Below are 16,740 nucleotides of genomic sequence, written 5' to 3' on the forward strand. Positions count from 1 at the left end.
GTAGTTGCGTTCTGCTTGCGACAACGTACGTGAGGCGAAGGCGATGGGAGCTTCCCTTCCTTGCTCGTCAGTTTGCGATAGAACCGCGCCGACTCCGTACGGTGATGCGTCGCAAGCCAAAAGCAGAGGCTTCCTTTCGTCGTAGTGGCGGAGGACTGTACATCTTCGAATCAGGTCTTTCAGGGCATCGAATGACTGCTGATGGCGTGGCGACCATGTCCATGTCACATCTTTCCGAAGGAGTTGGTATAAGTCGTTGGCCACGGTAGCTCTTTGTTCCAAGAACCGGTCGTAGAACGTCAAGAGTCCGAGAAAAGCCTGTAGCTCCTGCTTGTTTGTTGGAGCTCGTGCTTCTGTGATCGCTCGCACTTTGTCCTCGGTAGGGTGAATGCCTTCCGCATCAATTCGGTGTCCCAGAAATTGCACCTCTGGCACCGCAAAACAGCACTTCGATTTGCTTATGCACAAATTAGCGTTTGCTAGCCTTTCGAGAACGAGCTCTAGGCGCACTGCATGCTCTTCAGTGGAAGTGCCACTGATGATGACATCGTCAAGGTAGACACAAACTCCTGGGATGCCCTGAAGCACTGTCTCCATGAATTTTTGAAATATGGCCGGGGCTGCAGCTACGCCAAAAGGCAGTCGCTTGACTTTGTACAAGCCTTTCAGTGTGTTAATTGCCAATAATTCAGCAGTTGACTCGCTCACCTTCAGCTGCTGATACGCCTGGGTGAGGTCCAATGTGCTGAAGACTCTTGCGCCACGTAGTACACTGAATACTTCTTCAGGTGTCGGTAGCGGGTAAGAGGACGCTTTAGTCGCAAGATTGACGGTGCTCCGGTAGTCTCCGCAGAGGCGTATGGTTCCGTTCTTCTTGCGAACTACGACAAGTGGTGTGGCCCATTCTGAATGCTGCGTCGGCTCGATGACACCTTGCTGCTCCAGTTTGTCCAACTCTTTTTCAACTGAATCTCGGAGAGCAAACGGCACCGGCCTGGCCTTCAGAAATTTGGGTTGCGCGTTGTCCAACAACTCCAGTGTGACCGGGGGCCCTTCGTTTCCTGGAATCTCTTCCGAGAATACTCTTTCGTATTTCTCTTGCAGTTGCTCAACCATGTTCTGGCTCGGCGTCTGGTGTATGCCGCATATCATCACGCCTAGTGGAGAAAACCAGTTTCTCCCTAGAAGGCTTGATCCTGTGCCCTTCACAACAAGCAGAGGTAGCGTATGGGTCTGGCCGTTGTAGTTAACCTGCACGTTGGCAGAGCCCAATAGTGGCAGATTCTGTCCTGACCACGTTCGCAGGTGCGTGTCGTCTTGTTGCAGGGCGGGTGCGTCAGATGGCCATGAAGTTCGGAACGTGTCCTCACTGATCAGAGTACAGGCTGCGCCGGAGTCCACCTCGAACTTAATCAGCTGGTGATGTACGCTTACTTCTGTAAAAATCTTCGGTCGCGTGCCGAGATTCATGGTGTTCAGGTCGTACAACACAGATGGTGTTGCTGATGTTGTTCCATGGAGATCAGATAGCGGCGTATTCTCTGAGGCGTTGACGCTGTGATTAGGCTGGGAAGGTGACTTTATCTTGGCAAGTCTCCGTTTCGTAATGCATGCTCTTTCGATATGCCCTCGCTTGTGGCAAAAATTACACGTGGCTGACTGGAATCGACATCCCTGGGGGTTGTGTTCGTTGTCACACCGCCAGCAGCGTTGTGCCTTTTTGACCGATTTTACAACAACAGAAGGCTTGCGCACCTGGTTGCTTGTCTGGTGTACCGGCTCGGTGTTCCGGCGAATCCCTCTCTGCTGGTGACCGGCGCTCTCCGCTCGAACGGCGATGTCGTAAGCTTTGCTGAATGTGAGGTCCTTCTCAGCGAACAGGCGCTGCTGCAGTGACTCGTCACTCAGTCCGCACACAAATCTGTCGCGTAACATCACGTCCAAGGGAAGCATGGTGGTGTTAGCAGAAGAAGCTGCGTCTCCCTCCTGCCCGGTAGCTGTTGTCGACAGCGTTCCAAAATTGCAGTCGGCAGCGAGCTTCTTGAGCGCGGCTACGTAGGCGCTCACAGTTTCTCCTCCCAGTTGATCTCGTCGTTGGAAGCGAGCCCGGCTGTAGACCTCGGATGGCCTTGGGTCGTAGTGCTTTTGCAGCGCTTTTACGATGTCGTCGTAAGACACTGCCGCTGGTGTGCTTGGCTGAATAAGGGCGCAGACAGTATCGTAGGTCTGCTCCCCGCACAGCGTCAGCAGGTTGGCCCTCTTCAAGGCTGGGTCTGTGATGTTGTTAGCTTCAAAGTAGAACTGAAGGCGTCCAACCCACGATGACCACGATGAGCCGTTGAACTCTGGTATCTGATTGGGAAACCCTCGCGTAGCCATGGCTTGTCAATAGCGTTGCGTAGCGCGGGTCGAATCCCATCCTCGTCGCCACTGTCGTGTCCGGTCGCTGTGTTGAATGCAGCGAAAGACGCACACGGTACTTTAAGACTTCGTTTATTTAAAGCCGATGAGGGTGCGACCAGCGTCGACCGAGGCAGGAGCCGAACTGGCCGCCCGAAGAAAGGAGGGAGCGGAGAAGCGTCCACGGGAGGGAGTGGCTTCCCAAAACAGGAGGAGGATGCGGGGGGCGCACCATGGGGGGGCATCTGGCGACAGCGTGCGACGAAGGGCAAGTGGTCGTTAGGAGGAGGATGCGAGTGGTCGTTAGGAGGAGGATGCGAGTGGTCGTTAGGAGGAGGATGCGAGTGGTCGTTAGGAGGAGTGCGGGGGCGCACACACACAAAAGCAATAAGGGGACACAACACTTTTATATAAAGGGGTGTTCTAGAAGACAGCTTACACCCTTTTTACTCCTTTCTGTTTAGAGTTGAGCAGGGAATCGACAGCAGCTTACTCCCTTTTTACTCCTTATAGACTGATTTTGTGTTTAGAGTTGAGCAGGGAATCGACAGCAGTCGCATAAGTTGTTTTCTCCAGCTGCTTCTTTTATCAGTGTGCCCTCTCTTTCCTCTGTGGCGTGGACAGCGCAAGTGACTCTCCGAGCGGCACCCTTTTAGGTGCAACGCGTAACAAACACCTGCTGCAGATTCCTCGAGCGGCAGCTGGACCCCTCCAACTGCATCGGCATCGCCGAGTTCTGCCAGCAGCACCACATAAGCGACCTCCAAGACCGCGCTGAGCGCTTCGCCGAGCAGCACTTCTCCATGGTACGTGGCTAATTAAACATCCAATGGATGGTTGGATGGGCACTTGGTATGACTGCACATTGCATTGTTGTCACGTGACATCGCTCTCAACTGACTGGTGTGACGTCATACGGATATGATGTCAGAACTGAATACTCTAGACGTTACCTAATTGCAATAATTAGCATTTAATGTGCATGTTAATCAGCGTTAATTACCGCAGCGGTGGCCTAGTCGTTTGAGCATCCTCCTCACGTGCGGGAATTGCGGGGTTCGATCCCCAGTGCCGCCGGGTACCCACCGGTTATGCAATCGGTACAAGCGTTCCTTTGCCTGGTGCTCGGCTTCTTTAGGGTGAACTGCTTGGGAAATGGGCCTCTGAACCCCACCTTAATACCTTGTGCCATGGCGCTCTTTGGCCATAGATGCCCTTGCGCCATAAAAAGCAATCATCATCAATTAGAGTTAATTACGTCATCTTCATCACGTGACTCGTCGGATTGTGGAGCCACATGGTGCCGTTTCCTGCGGACACTTTTTTGGCCATGTCCTTGAAATTTGTGAGCCATATAATCTGGCATTAATAATTTTACGCGTTGGGAAGAAGCGGGATGGGGTGGCTCCGGGGATATCCATACATTATAGACACGGGCTATGTGCACGATCGGTCACGTGATCCCCTCTTCCACGATGACGACAACATACTTTGCGCGGGAACCTTCACGTTAACAGCTAGCGGTGCAAAAGAAAAAAAAATCACCAAACGCTCATCCAAATGATGATCAGAATGTCAGGGCTAGCCGGTCGTGCGAAACGCTTCACCGAATGCGTAACCAAATGACGTCTTTATTAGCGGCCATACACATTGTTTTGCCATACTACTTTGCCTGCGCCACGTGATGTGGGCGAGCCTCCTGCATTGCAAGAGGAATTCGCGCACGCGGTGTGACAGGATACGGACCGTGAGATGTTGCTTCGAATTAGCGGTCTTGGCTTGCGGAAGTATCCCGCTAATCGCAAAGCGAAACCTCACAGTGTAAGCAGGATTGCTCACACGTCATGTTTTAAGCGCGGGTTCAGGCAAAGTCTAGGTGGCTTTGGTTCAGGCAAAGCGTTCAGGGCAGTAGGTGCGCGCAGTACGTTGTACACGCAGTCAGTCTTGCTCCGAGGACTATTTGTTCCATCCTTTAGCGCCAGCTCCATAATGCATTACTGGGCCTAAGGTAAATTAACGGCACAAAAAAGACGCGAAACTGCATCCGTCCTGTCTGTTTTTCCTCTTCATATCTTTCTTTCGCGCTGTTAGCTTTGAGTTCGAATAACAGGAACCAACTAGCCGCGCAACTTGTTTTATTGAACTACTGGACTACAACTTCGTTGCCACAGCTGCGTAGTACGGACTGTGAACATTACAACAATTCTAGATGGTCCTGTTGGGTAAAGTTCGTGGTGCGATCCAACAGTTAAGAGACGACGAGAGAACCGACTTAATCCTCTTGCCTCTGCGCTGTTGTACCGCGCCTGCCAAAGAATTTTCCTACCTGGGCGCCGCCATATTGCTCGCTGGACTGTGTTGTGCGCACCCGTCGCTACCACTTCCACCGTGCTTACGCCGGGTGCACACAGCAGTCCAGGAAGCAATATGGCGGCTCCCAAATTGGAAAAACTACCGCATTACTGCCTTTGCCTGCCTTTCCTCGATCCCCCCTTCCATAGTTACAGCGCAAAAGACAGGACAAGAGAGGACGACAGAACCCAGCGCTGACTCGCAAATGTTGGCAAACCAGCCAGTATAAATACTCCACTGGCGGCCAGAATTTGAAACGGGAAGATACAGTTCATGCGCACGAAACATCGACCTTAAAAAGCAACTGACACGAGTCGACATTCACATTCAATACAGGCTCTTTCTTTCTCTGACAAAGCTATCGAAGGTGCGCTAATACATTACGAGAACGTGGTCATGTACCGTGATAACGTGAAACCGCGATGACAACATGAAGCTTTCTTATCATCAGTGCTTCAGACAATGAAATAGCCTATCTTGAGTGTGAATGTTGACACGTGCCAGTTGCTTTTCGAAGGTCGATGTTTCGTATGCATGAACTGTACCTTATCGATTCCAATTCTGGCCACCAGTGGGGTATTTATACCGACTGGTTTGCCAGTCAAGACTTCAGTTGCGAATCAGCGCTGTGTTATCTGTCGTTCTCTGTCCTGTCTTTCGCGCTGTAACTATACAAGTTCGTCACCCGCTCTAACTATGGAAGATCGTCGCCAACTCGCCCAGCAGTTTGCTTTATCGATACCCCCCCCCCTGACTGTGCAGGTGTGCCGGATGGACGAGTTCCTGTCCCTGCCATGGGCGCGTCTCTTCGAGTTTCTCCGTAGGGACGCGCTGAACGTGCACAGTGAGAGCGAGGTGTACGAGGCTCTGGTGCGCTGGGTGCGCCACGACGAGGGGCAGCGCGCCGGCGACCTGGAGAGGGCACTGAGGAATGCCGTGCGATGCCACCGACTCGCGCCCAGCTTCCTGCGCCGCCAGCTGGACAACTGCGCGCTCCTGCGCGGCTGGCCCGCCTGCACAGACTACCTGGCCGACGTCATACGGGTGAGGGAGCCACACTCGAGAACAGCGCTTACTTTGACAAAGCAAAGCAGAAAGAGGGACGCAACATAACGAAACAGAAGGACGTTCAAAGTGCGAAGGAACAAGTCTGCCTGCCTTCTTTGCAGTGAAGACCTACATAAAGGCGAGTCCCGTCAGAGCCACAGTGTGACAACGCAGTCTTGAGTCCCTTCTTCAGTTCCCTCTTGTGTAAGCGCTTCTTTCACCTGTAGGTTATGCACCAGTCCGCGCACTTTTCACATTAATTGCATGCTCACAGGCAGCACATTAAATCGGCCCAATTACACTTGGCTCATTGCATTATCAACGAACACTTTCGCGCTTGAAACACAATTTAAGAGCAGGGAGCATGCCCCGAAGCCTGTGCTAGTCAGGAACATTCCCTTTTCTTTACGCCCCATTGCGTTCCCCCCCCCCCCCCCAACGTCCATAGCCCTCCTCCGCAGAGTGGCGGACCAGCTATAGCCTTGGTAGTGACAGGTAGTGCAGTTTGTTGGGATAGTTTTGAAGCGAAAAGCTTCACTATGCTAGTCAACACCGCGCTTCGCGCGAGCCGGCGTATGTCGGCGCACGAGTGACGTCACGCACGGCACAGGCTACTGCGCATGTGCGCCGCCGCTTCTCCTCCTCGCCACCGTTTGACCTTTCGCCGCAACCGTGCGCATTTGAACGGAGGGGTATACCGGGTGTTTTTTTTAGGTCCAAAATTTTTAAAAACGGTAAATTGCTTTTGATTTATTTTAGCACTGGGGCTATACTGGAGGCTACAGCGGGCGCCAGGCAAGAGGAAAACTGCTTTAATTAGTTCGCTGATTAACTAAATATGTTAATTAACTTTTCTAATTTTTGTTTTAGGGGATATGTTGTATTCGCAGAATTGGAGATCGTCCTCTAAACAGTCCAAGCGAGAAAAACAATTTTAATTAAAAAATTTTTCACGCACGTTACGAGGCGCGAAAAAGTCACCCTGGTAGGCATCTTCACACCGTAACGCAGCGGCGGAAGCGCCTCTGACGTAATTCACTCCGCCCTGCGCTTTGCGTCACGCGTTCCGGACTGGCGGCCTGGGCTATCGCTGCTTATCTCGCTTCGCTCCGCGGCCTCACGGAATGCCGCGCTGGAACAAAAACGCATTGACACAAAGTGCAGGGCGGAGCGAGCTACGTCACAGGCGCTCACAGACGCTGTGTTACAGTGTGAAGCTGCCTACCAGGGTGACTTTTTCTCGCTTCGTTACGCGCGCAAAAATTTTTTTCATGAAAATCTTTTTTCTTGGCTGGACTGTTTGGAAGACGATCTCCAATTCTGCTAATACAACATATCCCCTAAAATAAAAATTATAAAAGTTAATTAACGTATTTAGTTAATCAGCGAACTAATTAAAGTAGTTTGCCTCTTACCTGGTGTCCGCCGTAGCCCTAAGTATAGCCCCAGGGTTAAAATAAATCTAAAGGAATTTACCTTTCTTTAGAAATTTTGGACCTTCTAAAAAAAAACACCCGGTATAAGGCGCGCTTGCCCATAGAACAGGCGCATGCTGCCGCGCGCTATGCGTCATCGTTTGACGTTCGCCGCAAGCGCGTGTTTACCTCGGATCACCGCAGCTTTTCGTTTCGAGATATCCAGGCTTAACCTTAGCTAAGCCCCAGCCAATTTTATCAGTGATGCTTAGTGCTAAGTGATAATAACGTTCTTCCTCTTTCTCTCGAGAAACCCTTAATGAAAAAAAAATAAATTACGTTCAAAAGTGGCTGGCAGGCTACTCTGCATCTCTTGGCAGCTGTGTTTCAAGCGCTACAGTTATCACGAGCGACCAACTGGACCAAACAGCTATATACCGTGATCATTGCACTTTGTTTCGGCTGCACCTTCGCATGCACCGTACTTCATCGCGCTTGACCTACTCCCCCCTTTCAGGACCTGACGCTGTACCGCGGCTGCAACTGCTGCGACGAGCGCAGCCCCGGCGTTCCCTCTCTACTGTACGTAGCCGGCGGATACCTTCGCCGCTCGCTCAGCTCCGTGGACTGCTTCAGCGCCGAGTCCCAGCTGTGGAGCGCGCTTCCCCCGCTGCCCCTGGAGAGGAGCGGCCCGGGAGGCGCCTTCCTCTCCGGCCTGCTGTACGTGGCGGGCGGCCGCGTGCTCAGGCCCCCGCGGGATCTGGGCGAGGACGTGGCCGTCGTCCACTGCTACGACCCGGCGCGCAACGAGTGGAGCGAGCGCTGCCCCATGCAGGTGCCCCGACACAGGCTGGGCGTCGCCGTGCTGGACGGCCTCCTCTACGCTGTCGCCGGATCGCACGGCACCAACTGCCTCAGCAGCGTCGAGAGGTGAGAGCGATTCTAGCGGCCCTCGATGAAGACCACGCCACGCCAGTACACTCCACCCCATGGAGCACAGTTAATCGGCCCAGTATTGGAAGTGGGTGGTTTCACTCTGGTCTTTGTAGGAGTGGCCGTTGCCATACATTTCCGATATTGGGCCGATGAACAGTGCTGCTGAGAGCCACTCTCACGAGGTGGTAGCTGGCAAGCACTGTGCAGCTCTGGTTCCAGACTTTCCTTATGCACTGTCTGTATGCTGGAGGGATAATTATGCTCGTAGATGGCAAACCAAAACAGCGCAACGGGAACAAAACCGAGCAGACCGCCGAGCAAGCATATCAAATCGGTAGACTTGGAAGAGCACGTTGGTCACATCCGCCCGACGTCCCCGGGGGGAAAAAAAATCTCTGCCTCTCCCGTAACCGATAGTAGATTACGCATGAAACACGAAGCGTACGGGGACACGACGAGACACGCAGGCCTGACAAGAATGTATACGCAGCGCGTTCGAAACTTGTCGTGTCCGGTCGCTGTGTTGAATGCAGCGAAAGACGCACACGGTACTTTAAGACTTCGTTTATTTAAAGCCGATGAGGGTGCGACCAGCGTCGACCGAGGCAGGAGCCGAACTGGCCGCCCGAAGAAAGGAGGGAGCGGAGAAGCGTCCACGGGAGGGAGTGGCTTCCCAAAACAGGAGGAGGATGCGGGGGGCGCACCATGGGGGGGCATCTGGCGACAGCGTGCGACGAAAGGCAAGTGGTCGTTAGGAGGAGGATGCGAGTGGTCGTTAGGAGAAGAATGCGGGGGCGCACACACACAAAAGCAATAAGGGGGCACAACACTTCCTTCCCCCTTAGAAAGTTGCCTGGTATCGTGCAGGGGGTCGGCGCTCACGCGTGGAGGCGCGCTGGCTTTGTGCGCTCGGGGGAGAAACACTTGTAGGCTGGCTGTTGTTCGCTGTGTCTCCTAGGTCTGTCCTGGGCGAAGTCTCTTCTTCCGGGAAGAGGTGCCAGGCTATGTGGGAAGATGGTGCACGTGTTCTCTCCGCTGGCGGACAGCTCTCAGACGGCGTCGTAAATCTACGCAGCTGGTTGAGATGTCGGCGTGCTACTGTGCCATGTATGTTGACGAGCCAAGAGCGCAGGCCTATGCGTCTGACAATTGTAGCTTCCTCCCAGCGTGGCTTTTTCAGAAACTGTCGGGCGAGGACGCGCTGCCCCTCATTAAGCGTGCCGCAGCGCGGAATTGCTTTTTCTTCCCGGAACGTCTCTGCCTTTGGCTCGGGGAGGATGGCTGTGAGCTGGGTTCGCATTTCACGCTCGAACATCATTTTCGAGGGGGTCTCGCCTGTTGTGCTCTGAACCGTCGTGTGCTGCTTGAAGAGAAAGCGCGCAAGGCGGCGCTGCAGCGAGCCTGTCTGATCTCTTTCAAGGGCGCGTTTTAGCTCGGCTACGTAGCGCTCGGCTTGTCCGTTTGTCGCTGGGTGGTAGGGGGCCGATGTAACTGATGAGATCCCGTTGTCGCGATAAAACTTGAGGATCTCCGCAGACACAAACGGTGTTCCGTTGTCCGACACTACCTTGCGCGGCAGGCCGAACGTTGCAAATAGTGATCGGAGGTTGTCAATGACTGCTGCCGAAGTCGTCTGTCCCATTTGCCTTATCTCAAGCCACTTTGTGTAGGCATCTACGACCACAAGGAAAGTGCAGCCCTCAATTGGTCCTGCAAAATCAATGTGCAGTGTGTGCCATGGTGTGTCTGGCTTTTCCCATTCTGGGACAGGAGCTTTCGGCGGGGCGCTCCGGCTGCTCTGGCAAGGCTTGCATTCTCGCACCACTGTTTCGATGTCGTTGTCAATGCCAGGCCACCACATGTAGCTTCTGGCACACTTTTTCATTGCAACGATGCCCCGATGTCCGGCGTGGATGAGAGACATAGCTTGTGCGCGTAGTTCTCTCGGCATCACAACTCGGGACCCAAATATGATGCAGCCGCGATGGGTGCTCAACTCTGTAGCTCGCCTGCGGTAAGCGTCGAAGTTGTCCCCTTTGAGTTTATGCACGTTGCCTTGTTGAACAGCTGTGTAAACTAGCCGGAGAGCTGCGCACTTCTGCGTAGATGCTGCAACTGTGCCTGCTGTAAGCGGAGGTTCTGGCAGTGCTTCGAACATCAGAACGTCTCCTGGTGGAAATGGTTCGTCAACAGTTGCGTCTAGTGGCAGACGGCTTAGCGCATCGGCGTTTTGATGTTTACTCCCATTGCGGTAGACCAGAGCGTAGTCGTACGCTGAGAGTTTGATGCACCAACGTGTCATTCGCGGAGACAAAGTTGGTGGCATAGGCCTTTGTGGTCCCAGAATGCCCAATAGCGGTCGGTGATCGGTTATAAAGGTCACCTTCCGGCCGGCAATGTACTGGTGAAAATGTGTCGCCGCGTAGACGATGGCTAGCCCTTCTTTGTCAAGTTGCGCGTAGTTGCGTTCTGCTTGCGACAACGTACGTGAGGCGAAGGCGATGGGAGCTTCCCTTCCTTGCTCGTCAGTTTGCGATAGAACCGCGCCGACTCCGTACGGTGATGCGTCGCAAGCCAAAAGCAGAGGCTTCCTTTCGTCGTAGTGGCGGAGGACTGTACATCTTCGAATCAGGTCTTTCAGGGCATCGAATGACTGCTGATGGCGTGGCGACCATGTCCATGTCACATCTTTCCGAAGGAGTTGGTATAAGTCGTTGGCCACGGTAGCTCTTTGTTCCAAGAACCGGTCGTAGAACGTCAAGAGTCCGAGAAAAGCCTGTAGCTCCTGCTTGTTTGTTGGAGCTCGTGCTTCTGTGATCGCTCGCACTTTGTCCTCGGTAGGGTGAATGCCTTCCGCATCAATTCGGTGTCCCAGAAATTGCACCTCTGGCACCGCAAAACAGCACTTCGATTTGCTTATGCACAAATTAGCGTTTGCTAGCCTTTCGAGAACGAGCTCTAGGCGCACTGCATGCTCTTCAGTGGAAGTGCCACTGATGATGACATCGTCAAGGTAGACACAAACTCCTGGGATGCCCTGAAGCACTGTCTCCATGAATTTTTGAAATATGGCCGGGGCTGCAGCTACGCCAAAAGGCAGTCGCTTGACTTTGTACAAGCCTTTCAGTGTGTTAATTGCCAATAATTCAGCAGTTGACTCGCTCACCTTCAGCTGCTGATACGCCTGGGTGAGGTCCAATGTGCTGAAGACTCTTGCGCCACGTAGTACACTGAATACTTCTTCAGGTGTCGGTAGCGAGTAAGAGGACGCTTTAGTCGCAAGATTGACGGTGCTCCGGTAGTCTCCGCAGAGGCGTATGGTTCCGTTCTTCTTGCGAACTACGACAAGTGGTGTGGCCCATTCTGAATGCTGCGTCGGCTCGATGACACCTTGCTGCTCCAGTTTGTCCAACTCTTTTTCAACTGAATCTCGGAGAGCAAACGGCACCGGCCTGGCCTTCAGAAATTTGGGTTGCGCGTTGTCCAACAACTCCAGTGTGACCGGGGGCCCTTCGTTTCCTGGAATCTCTTCCGAGAATACTCTTTCGTATTTCTCTTGCAGTTGCTCAACCATGTTCTGGCTCGGCGTCTGGTGTATGCCGCATATCATCACGCCTAGTGGAGAAAACCAGTTTCTCCCTAGAAGGCTTGATCCTGTGCCCTTCACAACAAGCAGAGGTAGCGTATGGGTCTGGCCGTTGTAGTTAACCTGCACGTTGGCAGAGCCCAATAGTGGCAGATTCTGTCCTGACCACGTTCGCAGGTGCGTGTCGTCTTGTTGCAGGGCGGGTGCGTCAGATGGCCATGAAGTTCGGAACGTGTCCTCACTGATCAGAGTACAGGCTGCGCCGGAGTCCACCTCGAACTTAATCAGCTGGTGATGTACGCTTACTTCTGTAAAAATCTTCGGTCGCGTGCCGAGATTCATGGTGTTCAGGTCGTACAACACAGATGGTGTTGCTGATGTTGTTCCATGGAGATCAGATAGCGGCGTATTCTCTGAGGCGTTGACGCTGTGATTAGGCTGGGAAGGTGACTTTATCTTGGCAAGTCTCCGTTTCGTAATGCATGCTCTTTCGATATGCCCTCGCTTGTGGCAAAAATTACACGTGGCTGACTGGAATCGACATCCCTGGGGGTTGTGTTGGTCGTCACACCGCCAGCAGCGTTGTGCCTTTTTGACCGATTTTACAACAACAGAAGGCTTGCGCACCTGGTTGCTTGTCTGGTGTACCGGCTCGGTGTTCCGGCGAATCCCTCTCTGCTGGTGACCGGCGCTCTCCGCTCGAACGGCGATGTCGTAAGCTTTGCTGAATGTGAGGTCCTTCTCAGCGAACAGGCGCTGCTGCAGTGACTCGTCACTCAGTCCGCACACAAATCTGTCGCGTAACATCACGTCCAAGGGAAGCATGGTGGTGTTAGCAGAAGAAGCTGCGTCTCCCTCCTGCCCGGTAGCTGTTGTCGACAGCGTTCCAAAATTGCAGTCGGCAGCGAGCTTCTTGAGCGCGGCTACGTAGGCGCTCACAGTTTCTCCTCCCAGTTGATCTCGTCGTTGGAAGCGAGCCCGGCTGTAGACCTCGGATGGCCTTGGGTCGTAGTGCTTTTGCAGCGCTTTTACGATGTCGTCGTAAGACACTGCCGCTGGTGTGCTTGGCTGAATAAGGGCGCAGACAGTATCGTAGGTCTGCTCCCCGCACAGCGTCAGCAGGTTGGCCCTCTTCAAGGCTGGGTCTGTGATGTTGTTAGCTTCAAAGTAGAACTGAAGGCGTCCAACCCACGATGACCACGATGAGCCGTTGAATTCTGGTATCTGATTGGGAAACCCTCGCGTAGCCATGGCTTGTCAATAGCGTTGCGTAGCGCGGGTCGAATCCACTTTCTCGTCGCCACTGTCGTGTCCGGTCGCTGTGTTGAATGCAGCGAAAGACGCACACGGTACTCTAAGACTTCGTTTATTTAAAGCCGATGAGGGTGCGACCAGCGTCGACCGAGGCAGGAGCCGAACTGGCCGCCCGAAGAAAGGAGGGAGCGGAGAAGCGTCCACGGGAGGGAGTGGCTTCCCAAAACAGGAGGAGGATGCGGGGGGCGCACCATGGGGGGGCATCTGGCGACAGCGTGCGACGAAAGGCAAGTGGTCGTTAGGAGGAGGATGCGAGTGGTCGTTAGGAGAAGAATGCGGGGGCGCACACACACAAAAGCAATAAGGGGACACAACAAAACTGTACCGGCGAAAGCGTTTTCCGCACCACTTTCCGTATGTGACACTGGTGACGTCACCACTGGATTACGGCACACATAATTGAAGTAATGACAAATTATTAATTAGTAACTAATTATCAATTAATGACTAAATACCAATTAACTGCTAATTAACTGCGCTTAAGCTTCGCCTTTAGGAGTGGAACGCGACAGCGTGTTGTAGGGCTGCCAGGCAGTCCACGGAACGCCACCACCCGTTCGGCGCGATGCCTTGCCCTTTGAACGCGACGCTTTTTGAGGAAAGGAAACCACTACGTGACATCGATGGAGGTGCTGGCCTGCACAACGTTACTAGAACCAACTACGTAGTAACGTTGGGCCTGCAGTCCTGATATGCCTCACAATGTGGACCCTGGTGTACAGACAACGCCCGTCATGCATAGCCAGCATCGGTAGCCACTGACTTTCCATGGACAGCCGCACGAAGGTGTAGAAGACTGGCTGGACGTGTACGACAGCACCAAGCTTCGCAATTGGACGGCCCTACCAGAATGTGGTTTGAAAGCCACGAACCTATACCCTGTTGGGACTGGGTGTCCGAGCCAGGAAACGGTCGAGGCTACGGTGAGTCAAATGACTTTTATGTACAGTATGTACAAGGGCTTTTGCATGATACAAGGGCCAAGAGCACCACAGGCTAGCACAAAGAAGGGCGGCCCCGGCGGCGAGCGTAGCTCCGGCGTGATGGCTCTTCTGCTGCCCGTCTGCTGCGCGGGTTCAGCGCGGCTCCGTTTTTAAAGCCGCCGGTGTCGGTTGCGGCAGCCAGCAGTTCAAATCCTCCAATCAGGTCACGGCACTGGCCACCATTCAAATTAGACCAATGGTCGAGAGGCGACTGCCGGCGAAGCGCCGTAGGAGTTCGCACCGACGGAGAGGAGGGGAGGAGGAAGGGTCCGTGCCCGGCGCCGGCGTGGCGGATGATTCACGCTGCAAGCCGCGACATGTCCGAGAGTCTGGGCCTGCTTTGAGCGACGGCGGGCGCGCAGCGCTGGTTTAGACAGGCCAGCCAGCGAAATGTGGGCGACCGCACAACAACCCTCACGACCTGGGCGACCTTCAAAAAAAAAACTACTGGGAACGTTCACTAGCGCCGTGGCGAAAGAACGTAGGTCCTGCTGCAGTCACGAATTCAACACCCGAACGAGACCGTGAGTGCGTATGTGGAAGAAATGAAACGCCTTTTCAGGCGCGCTAACCCTGACAAGACGGAAAGAAAGCTCACCTTTCTGATGCGTGGCTGAAAGGAGCAGCTGTTCGCCGGCCTGATCCGGAATCCGTCAAACACCGTCGGAAAGGTTGCTTTGCCTGCAAGTTTCCCGGAACTGCATTTATTTTGGCGCGACATTAGTTAACCAGCCTGCCGCTTAGCGTGTCTTAGCTGTATTGATGTACCACACCACTGACACTGCTAGGCCGAAAAAGCGCCCGACTCAAAAAGCCTGTTTTTGTAGCGAGAGGTATACATTACCCGCAGACTCGCCGTATCGCTGTGAGCCTTCGGCGCCAATTGTGCGCATGCGCGAGGAGCCGAGTGACGTCACAGCCGCGCAGCTGGTGCGCCGCTCGCCTCCGACCGAGCAGCCGCCGAGTGACGTCACAGCTGCCGGCGCCACTCGCCTCTGACAGAGAGATGATGGTGATGCGATGGTGGAAAAAAAAAAAAAAAAAAAACATTGTCATGGAGGCCAAGGAGAGCGAGGCTGTGCGGCGTAGGAGACGGGAGAAACTCGAGTCGTCGAACCCCGGGGTTGTAGCCTGGCAGTTAGCCAGCCTACAACCAGGGAAATACCGTACCTGAGCTAAACCACTCCCATTTGTTTAAATGTGGAAAGTCCTAGGTGACACACACTGTATAACCCGGGTAGCTGCACAAAACTTGCCACGAACACTCAGCCGTTGTGTTTGCGTCGCAGGTACGACCCGGCAACGGACGAGTGGACCAGCGTGGCGGGCCTTTCGCTGGCCCGTTACGGCCTGGGTGCAGCGGTGGTGCATCGGCGGCTCTATGCCGTGGGCGGCTGCGACAGCGCCACCAAGTTCGGCCTCGTCGAGCGGTACTGCCCCGAGGAGGACCGGTGGGACATCGTCGCCCCACTCAAGGTGCCTCGCAGTGGAGCAGGCGAGTAGTGAATTAACAAGTTTTTAACTTCGTTTCGCGCCGAAACGTCGTTTTTAATTTTTTGTTGCTTTTCCTTTTGGTCGGCGTCCTTTTAAGTTTTATTAGTGCGTAAGCATTGTATGGCTATGTTTGCACGAGCTTGTCCGCATGATTACGTCCGAACGAATGGGCTTATCCGAAAAAGAATGGTACCATTGGATAGAACATCAAAAAATCTCGTACGGGAATTCGGGCGGGGGGGGGGGGGGGTTAAGGTGGGTTAATTAGTTAATTAGAGCCAAAAATGTCTGAAAAGTGGGCGGGGCCGGAGCCGGATTTTAAAACACCGGAAGTGTGGGCGGAGCCAACGCAGGCGCCAAATTTGAAAGCGAAGCGCGAAGTTTGAAAACTCAGAGGGGCATCTGATGGTATACTTGATTAAGACAACTAATTGTGGTATCGATAAGTGATCGACTTCCGGTCACGTGTCTCGACGGTCACGTGTTATGTCGACGTCTTGATGTGACGTCATGCTTCCGCATTTCTCCAATGCGGATGCCACAGTGATCTCTAACAATTTTGTGATTGGTCCCGACCAGATGAGATTTCGTCCAAATCTCAATGAAGTGGCAGACGTCTCTCAAAGGAGACGCTTCAGCAAATGGCATCGACTGATTTTTATGATGTTGAGGTTAGTCCAGGATAAATCCCCTGTAATGCTAGCATGACAGAGAATATGTGGACAGAGGATAGCGTGACAGGTGATCTTGGCACGCTACAGCACCCCTTGCTGGCCAGCTAATAAGTAGGCTGTGACAATGGGTAAGACGTTATTATACATGATTACCACGTGGTATTCTCCTATGACCGCTAAATAATTCATAATCAAATTTCTTTCTCGAGCTGTTTAGATTTCAACAGCCGACCGATAACTGTGACGTCAAAGTGTGGTTAGAGGTCATATGAGCCATTGTTCGGCTGTTATGAGACCGAAACAGCGTGATAGATAAATCCGATTATAAATTATTTAGCAGTCATAGGCGAATACCATATGGTGATTCATGCGTAATACTGCCTTCTGCATCATTTCAGAGAATAAGACATGTCACCATAATTAGGTGTCCACACTCCTTTAAGCAATTTCACCGTCATACAGTGGGCTTCCCCCACCCGTTTCTAGAAAATCTTTCCCAGCTCAACTGGTTCATAGAACAATTTCCAGTTGGTTCCAGT

General features: G+C 53.3%; 1 protein-coding gene across 3 annotated transcripts in view; it reads left to right on the forward strand.

Moving 5' to 3' along the window:
- Nucleotides 1-16,740, forward strand: part of LOC149365849 (kelch-like ECH-associated protein 1) — a 52,091-nt gene that overhangs the window by 22,491 nt on the left and 12,860 nt on the right. For 2 of the 3 annotated variants that reach the window (XM_089546737.1, XM_089546724.1), the window contains 4 exons: nucleotides 3,057-3,206; nucleotides 5,515-5,796; nucleotides 7,732-8,144; nucleotides 15,323-15,528. In XM_089546737.1, coding sequence (XP_089402863.1) covers nucleotides 3,057-3,206; nucleotides 5,515-5,796; nucleotides 7,732-8,144; nucleotides 15,323-15,528 — 1,051 coding nt within the window. The remainder of the gene's footprint in view (nucleotides 1-3,056; nucleotides 3,207-5,514; nucleotides 5,797-7,731; nucleotides 8,145-15,322; nucleotides 15,529-16,740) is intronic. The other variant, XM_089546730.1, reaches the window with a different exon arrangement.

The sequence above is a fragment of the Amblyomma mixtum genome, chromosome 1 (assembly GCF_055824585.1).
Source record: "Amblyomma mixtum isolate Tamu chromosome 1, ASM5582458v1, whole genome shotgun sequence".
NCBI lineage: Eukaryota > Metazoa > Arthropoda > Arachnida > Ixodida > Ixodidae > Amblyomma > Amblyomma mixtum.